An 8,486-nucleotide genomic window follows, 5' to 3' on the forward strand; every position below is an offset into this window, starting at 1 on the left:
CGTGTGTGTGCATGTGTGTATATGTGTGTGTGTGTGTGTGCATGTGTGTATATGTGTGTGTATATGTGTGTATATGTGTGTGTGTGTGTATGTGTGTGTATATGTATGTGTGTGTGTGTGTGTGTGTGTGTGTGTGTGTGTGTGTGTGTGTGTGTGTGTGTGTGTGTGTGTGTGTGTGTGTGTGTGTGTGTGTGTGTGTGTGTGTGTGTATGTGTGTGTGTGTAGGTACGATATGGACCCAGCAGATCCTGGTCCAGGTGGTGGAGGCGGCCTACCCTGAGAGTAGTGGCACCGACCAGAGCTCCACCAACCTGGAGAAGATGCCCTGGCTCGAGTACCCAGACACCCGCCCAGCGCCCGCGCCCCGCACCTAGACTCTTCATCTCCCACCTGCCTCCAAACCTGCTGCCCGCCAGCCTGAACACCAAGAGACCCAAGGTACAACCACCAAGCCTAGAATGACCAGAAAACGGGTAAAGCCCGCCCACCAAAGGGGGTTGGGACAAAGGAAAAAGAGGACTTCCCAGTGTATCTGTGACAAGTTACAATAAAGTCATCTTCTTCTTCCTCCTCTTCCTTTGTGGTGTTCAGATTGTGTACGTGATGAGAAACCCGAAGGACAACATGGTGTCCTACTACCACTTCTGTCACGTGTGGAGCAAGCTGGAGACACCTAGCAGCTTCCAGGATTTCTTCGACCAGTACCTGACAGGGAAAAGTAAGTTATTGTGACGTGTGGAGCAAGCTGGAGACACCCAGCAGCTTCCAGGATTTCTTCGACCAGTACCTGACAGGGAAAAGTAAGTTATTGTGACGTGTGGAGCAAGCTGGAGACACCCAGCAGCTTCCAGGATTTCTTCGACCAGTACCTGACAGGGAAAAGTAAGTTATTGTGATGTGTGGAGCAAGCTGGAGACACCCAGCAGCTTCCAGGAATTCTTCGACCAGTACCTGACAGGGAAAAGTAAGTTATTGTGATGTGTTTTCCTTATAGGTCATTACGACAAAAGTTGTAATTATATTGTTAGCTTCTTATTAACAAACAGTAATAACCCTTTGCCTCCCTACTTGGGATATTATAATGTAACAGTGACATGTTTGAACAAACAGAAAGGTTCTAAACTCCTCCTCCTCTCTCTCAGTAACTTTCCACCACAGTCCCTTGTTCACCCTCCACTGACACTACAACGTACAGTTATTATACAGGTCATCAATATGGGTTTATACAGCGACAGGAATAAGTCCATTTCAAATTGGCACACAACAGTCTCCTCTTGTTTGAATCGTGACTCCATACTGTTCAACATGAAATAAACTGTGAAATTAAACGAGAACATGATTAGTATAAAAAGAAACGAGAACATGATTAGTATAAAAGAAAACGTGATTCATATTTTCACACTTGATTAATATGTTCACGCCTCCGAGAGCCTATGGCCTCTGTGTGTATATTGTGTTTAGTCTACACCCAAGGCTTTAAATCCCTCTTACCATCGTTATAACCACACCAATCACCCTCGTAATTCCCCCCAATCTTTCATTGTTCCTCCTACATAAAACCGATAATTACATTTCTGTTGTCCCGTTCTCTTCCTCTTTCGGGTTCCTAAGAAGTGATAGTAGAAAAGAAAACTAGGAAAGAGAGAGAACACAAAATATTGAAATGATTATTAAATAGTTCAACTCGAAGTTTAACAACATGACGATTCCCACTATCCCTTATCCTGACTTTCCGCTGGGATCCACACAAATGAAGGCTCTGTACACCTCCTCATGCTTGTGTCCAGCCTTCCCCCCTCAGGTTGCATGTTGACTGGTGTTCCCACTCTCCCTTATCCTGACTTTCCGCTGGGATCCACACAAATGAAGGCTCTGTACACCTCCTCATGCTTGTGTCCAGCCTTCCCCCCTCAGGTTGCATGTTGACTGGTGTTCCCACTCTCCCTTATCCTGACTTTCCGCTGGGATCCACACAAAATGAAGGCTCTGTACACCTCCTCACGCTTGTGTCCAGCCTTCCCCCCTCAGGTTGCATGTTGACTGGTGTTCCCACTCTCCCTTAACCTGACTTTCCGGCTGGGATCCACACAAAATGAAGGCTCTGTACACCTCCTCATGCTTGTGTCCAGCCTTCCCCCCTCAGGCTGCATGTTGACTGGTGTTCCCACTCTCCCTTATCCTGACTTTCCGCTGGGATCCACACAAATGAAGGCTCTGTACACCTCCTCATGCTTGTGTCCAGCCTTCCCCCCTCAGGTTGCATGTTGACTGGTGTTCCCACTCTCCCTTATCCTGATTTTCCGCTGGGATCCACAAAATGAAGGCTCTGTACACCTCCTCATGCTTGTGTCCAGCCTCCCCCCTCAGGCTGCATGTTGACTGGTGTTCCCACTCTCCCTTAACCTGACTTTCCGCTGGGATCCACACAAATGAAGGCTCTGTACACCTCCTCATGCTTGTGTCCAGCCTCCCCCCTCAGGTTGCATGTTGACTGGTGTTCCCACTCTCCCTTATCCTGACTTTCCGCTGGGATCCACACAAAATGAAGGCTCTGTACACCTCCTCATGCTTGTGTCCAGCCTTCCCCCTCAGGCTGCATGTTGACTGGTGTTCCCACTCTCCCTTAACCTGACTTTCCGCTGGGATCCACACAAATGAAGGCTCTGTACACCTCCTCATGCTTGTGTCCAGCCTCCCCCCCCTCAGGCTGCATGTTGACTGGTGTTCCCACTCTCCCTTATCCTGACTTTCCGCTGGGATCCACACAAATGAAGGCTCTGTACACCTCCTCGCTGCTTGTGTCCAGCCTCCTCCTCAGGCTGCATGTTGGGACTGGTGTTCCCACTCTCCCTTATCCTGACTTTCCGCTGGGATCCACACAAATGAAGGCTCTAGATACCTCCTCATGCTTGTGTCCAGCCTTCCCCCTCAGGTTGCATGTTGACTGGTGTTCCCACTCTCCCTTATCCTGACTTTCCATGGATTCAGCATAAATGAAGGCTCTGTACACCTCCTCATGCTTCTGTGTCCAGCCTCCTCCTCAGGCTGCATGTTGACTGGTGTTCCCACTCTCCCTTATCCTGACTCTTCTGTTGGGATCCACACAAATGAAGGCTCTGTACACCCTCCTCATGCTTGTGTCCAGCCTCCCTCCTCAGGCTGCATGTTGACTGGTGTTCCCACTTCCCATATCCTGACTTTCCGCTGGGATCCACACAAATGAAGGCTCTGTACACTCCTCATGCTTGTGTCCAGCCTTCCCCCTCAGGTTGCATGTTGACTGGTGTCTCACTCTCCCTTATCCTGACTTTCCGCTGGGATCCACACAAATGAAGGCTCTGTACACCTCCTCATGCTTGTGTCCAGCTTTCCGGTTTCTTCTCACTTCATCCGTTGACTTGACCTTGAGCCAAATTCCTCACTCCTCCCTAGTACCTTAGGCTGCCTGCCTATTCAGCACCTTTCCCTTCCCCTCCCTTCTTTATCTATTAACGATGACATGTTTGAACAGACTGAACCGACAATGCCATGTTTGAACAGACACAAACTCCTCCTTGTCTCTCTCGGTAACTTTCAATGCACAGTTCCTTGTTCACCCTCCAATGACACCCTAAACACATACAGTTATCATACATGTAGCGTAATCAATACGTTCTTACATAGTGACAGGAAGTAGATTTCAAATTGGAACCCAACAAAACATGTCACATAGCAGTACACGACAGGGAAAAGTAAGGTGGAAACGTGTTGCAGTACCGTGTGCTGTAAAGTGTACCGTGTGCTGTAAAGTGTACCGTGTGCTGTAAAGTGTACCGTGTGCTGTAAAGTGTACCGTGTGCTGTAAAGTGTACCGTGTGATGTAAAGTGTACCGTGTGCTGTAAAGTGTACCGTGTGCTGTAAAGTGTACCGTGTGCTGTATAGTGTACCGTGTGCTGTATAGTGTACCGTGTGATGTATAGTGTACCGTGTGCTGTATAGTGTACCGTGTGCTGTAAAGTGTACTGTGTGCTGTATAGTGTACCGTGTGCTGTATAGTGTACCGTGTGCTGTGAAGTGTACCGTGTGCTGTAAAGTGTACCGTGTGCTGTAAAGTGTACCGTGTGCTGTAAAGTGTACTGTGTGCTGTAAAGTGTACCGTGTGCTGTAAAGTGTACTGTGTGCTGTAAAGCGTACCGTGTGCTGTAAAGTGTACTGTGTGCTGTAAAGTGTACTGTGTAACATCAACTGCTCCTTACTCTGTACACTTTTGTAACTTTTACACAGTTGATATGTGCATAAACAAGAATATGTTTTGTACGCATGATCTCTTTTTCTATATGTTTTTTTGGGGGATAAAAGTTAGCCACTGTTGAAGACGTTTTAAGTCCTGTCCAATAGCGTATGTGTCTGTGTGTTGTTGACAGTGGTGGGTGGATCGTGGTTTGATCACATCCGTGAGTGGTACACCAAGAGAGAGCAGTATGACATTCTCTTTGTCAAGTACGAGGACATGATCAAGGTACAGTAAAGGGTTTTCTGCATCTTAAATGGAATCCAGGGCCCTCTTGTCAACAGTAGTGCATTAAGTAGGGAATAGGGGGCTATTTGGGAAGCAGACTCAAGCAGTCTGTCTGCTTCCTTGTCGGTCTGTTTCTCTCTCTCTCTCTCTCTCTCTCTCTCTCTCTCTCGGAGAAACACTTGTAAAACTGTATGACATACAGGGCAACTACCCAATGTCTCCCTCTCTCTCTCTCTCTTCACCCATCCCTCTCCCCCTCTCTCTCTCTCTCTCTCTTTCTCTCTCTATCTTCACCCACCCACCCATCTCTCTCTTACTCTATCTTCACCCACCCACCCACCCACCCACCCATCTCTCTCTCTCTCTCTCTCTCTCTCTCTCTCCCACCCACTCTCTCTCCCCTCTCTCTCTCTCTCTTTCTTTCTTTCTTTCTTTCTTTCTTTCTCTCGCTCTCTCGCTCTCTCGCTCTCTCGCTCTCTCCCTCCTCTCTCTCTCTCCTCCTCTCTCTCCCCCCACTCTCAATTCAATTCAATTCAATTCAATTCAAGGGCTTTATTGGCATGGGAAACATGTGTTAACATTGCCAAAGCAAGTGAGGTAGACAACATACAAAGTGAATATATAAAGTGAAAAACAACAAAAATTAACAGTAAACATTACACATACAGAAGTTTCAAAACAGTAAAGACATTACAAATGTCATATTATATATATATTATATATACAATGTACAAATAGTTAAAGGACACAAGATAAAATGAATAAGCATAAATATGGGTTGTATTTACAATGGTGTTTGTTCTTCACTGGTTGCCCTTTTCTCGTGGCAACAGGTCACAAATATTGCTGCTGTGATGGCACACTGTGGAATTTCACCCAAAAGATATGGGAGTTTTTCAAAATTGGATTTGTTTTCGAATTCTTTGTGGATCTGTGTAATCTGGGGAAATATGTCTCTCTAATATGGTCATACATTGGGCAGGAGGTTAGGAAGTGCAGCTCAGTTTCCACCTCATTTTGTGGGCAGTGAGCACATAGCCTGTCTTCTCTTGAGAGCCATGTCTGCCTACGGCGGCCTTTCTCAATAGCAAGGCTATGCTCACTGAGTCTGTACATAGTCAAAGCTTTCCTTAATTTTGGGTCAGTCACAGTGGTCAGGTATTCTGCCGCTGTGTACTCTCTGTGTAGGGCCAAATAGCATTCTAGTTTGCTCTGTTTTTTTGTTAATTCTTTCCAATGTGTTAAGTAATTATCTTTTTGTTTTCTCATGATTTGGTTGGGTCTAATTGTGCTGTTGTCCTGGGGCTCTGTAGGGTGTGTTTGTGTTTGTGAACAGAGCCCCAGGACCAGCTTGCTTAGGGGACTCTTCTCCAGGTTCATCTCTCTGTAGGTGATGGCTTTGTTATGGAAGGTTTGTGAATCGCTTCCTTTTAGGTGGTTGTAGAATTTAACGGCTCTTTTCTGGATTTTGATAATTAGTGGGTATCGGCCTAATTCTGCTCTGCATGCATTATTTGGTGTTTTACGTTGTACACGGAGGATATTTTTGCAGAATTCTGCGTGCAGAGTCTCAATTTGGTGTTTGTCCCATTTTGTGAAGTCTTGGTTGGTGAGCGGACCCCAGACCTCACAACCATAAAGGGCAATGGGCTCTATGACTGATTCAAGTATTTTTAGCCAAATCCTAATTGGTATGTTGAAATGTATGTTTCTTTTGATGGCATAGAATGCCCTTCTTGCCTTGTCTCTCAGATCGTTCACAGCTTTGTGGAAGTTACCTGTGGCGCTGATGTTTAGGCCAAGGTATGTATAGTTTTTGTGTGCTCTAGGGCAACAGTGTCTAGATGGAATTTGTATTTGTGGTCCTGGTGACTGGACCTTTTGGAACACCATTATTTTGGTCTTACTGAGATTTACTGTCAGGGCCCAGGTCTGACAGAATCTGTGCATAAGATCTAGGTGCTGCTGTAGGCCCTCCTTGGTTGGTGACAGAAGCACCAGATCATCAGCAAACAGCAGACATTTGACTTGACGGATTCTAGCAGGGGAGGCCGGGTGCTGCAGACTTTTCTAGTGCCCGCGCCAATTCGTTGATATATATGTTGAAGAGGGTGGGGCTTAAGCTGCATCCCTGTCTAACCCCACGACCCTGTGTGAAGAAATGTGTGTGTTTTTGCCAATTTTAACCGCACACTTGTTGTTTGTGTACATGGATTTTATAATGTCGTATGTTTTACCCCCAACACCACTTTCCATCAGTTTGTATAGCAGACCCTCATGCCAGATTGAGTCGAAGGCTTTTTGAAATCAACAAAGCATGAGAAGACTTTGCCTTTGTTTTGGTTTGTTTGGTTGTCAATTAGGGTGTGCAGGGTGAATACATGGTCTGTTGTACGGTAATTTGGTAAAAGCCAATTTGACATTTGCTCAGTACATTGTTTTCATTGAGGAAATGTACGAGTCTGCTGTTAATAATAATGCAGAGGATTTTCCCAAGGTTACTGTTGACACATATTCCACGGTAGTTATTGGGGTCAAATTTGTCTCCACTTTTGTGGATTGGGGTGATCAGTCCTTGGTTCCAAATATTGGGGAAGATGCCAGAGCTAAGTATGATGTTAAAGAGTTTTAGTATAGCCAATTGGAATTTGTTGTCTGTATATTTGATCATTTCATTGAGGATACCATCGACACCACAGGCCTTTTTGGGTTGAAGGGTTTTTATTTTGTCCTGTAACTCATTCAATGTAATTGGAGAATCCAGTGGGTTCTGGTAGTCTTTAATAGTTGATTCTAAGATCTGTATTTGATCATGTATATGTTTTTGCTCTTTGTTCTTTGTTATAGAACCAAAAAGATTGGAGAAGTGGTTTACCCATACATCTCCATTTTGGATAGATAATTCTTCGTGTTGTTGTTTGTTTAGTGTTTTCCAATTTTCCCAGAAGTGGTTAGAGTCTATGGATTCTTCAATTGCATTGAGCTGATTTCTGACATGCTGTTCCTTCTTTTTCCGTAGTGTATTTCTGTATTGTTTTAGTGATTCACCATAGTGAAGGCGTAGACTCAGGTTTTCCGGGTCTCTATGTTTTTGGTTGGACAGGTTTCTCAATTTCTTTCTTAGATTTTTGCATTCTTCATCAAACCATTTGTCATTATTGTTAATTTTCTTCGGTTTTCTATTTGAGATTTTTAGATTTGATAGGGAAGCTGAGAGGTCAAATATACTGTTAAGATTTTCTACTGCCAAGTTTACACCTTCACTATTACAGTGGAACGTTTTACCCAGGAAATTGTCTAAAAGGGATTGAATTTGTTGTTGCCTAATAGTTTTTGGTAGGTTTCCAAACTGCATTCCTTCCATCTATAGCATTTCTTAATGTTACTCAGTTCCTTTGGCTTTGATGCCTCATGATTGAGTATTGCTCTGTTTAAGTAGACTGTGATTTTGCTGTGGTCTGATAGGGGTGTCAGTGGGCTGACTGTGAACGCTCTGAGAGATTCTGGGTTGAGGTCAGTGATAAAGTAGTCTACAGTACTACTGCCAAGAGATGAGCTATAGGTGTACCTACCATAGGAGTCCCCTCGAAGCCTACCGTTGACTATGTACATACCCAGCGTGCGACAGAGCTGCAGGAGTTGTGACCCGTTTTTGTTGGTTATGTTGTCATAGTTGTGCCTAGGGGGGCATATGTGGGAGGGGATGCTGTCACCTCCAGGCAGATGTTTGTCCCCCTGTGTGCTGAGGGTGTCAGGTTCTTGTCCGGTTCTGGCATCTCTCTCTCTCTCTCTCTCTCTCTCTCTCTCTCTCTCTCTCTCTCTCCCTCCTCTCTCTCTCCCCCCCTCTCTCGCTCTCTCTCTCTCTCGCTCTCTCTCTCTCTCTCTCTCTCCCTCCTCTCTCTCTCCCTCCTCTCTCTCTCTCCCTCCTCTCTCTCTCTCTCTCTCTCTCTCTCTCTCTCTCTCTCTCTCCCTCCTCTCTCTCTCTCT

The 8,486-nt window shown here is 45.4% G+C and overlaps 1 protein-coding gene across 1 annotated transcript; it reads left to right on the forward strand.

Moving 5' to 3' along the window:
- Positions 1 to 320: 320 nt before the first annotated feature.
- Positions 321 to 4,823, forward strand: LOC135566233 (amine sulfotransferase-like; the record flags this gene model as incomplete). The annotated part of the gene is made up of 4 exons (XM_065014025.1): positions 321 to 438; positions 592 to 718; positions 884 to 964; positions 4,405 to 4,823. Coding segments are annotated over 4 exons (430 nt in total), but the record flags the coding sequence as incomplete, so codon positions are not given.
- Positions 4,824 to 8,486: the final 3,663 nt, after the last annotated feature.

This window comes from Oncorhynchus nerka, unplaced genomic scaffold (genome assembly GCF_034236695.1).
Source record: "Oncorhynchus nerka isolate Pitt River unplaced genomic scaffold, Oner_Uvic_2.0 unplaced_scaffold_6572, whole genome shotgun sequence".
NCBI classification, from domain to species: Eukaryota; Metazoa; Chordata; class Actinopteri; order Salmoniformes; family Salmonidae; genus Oncorhynchus; species Oncorhynchus nerka.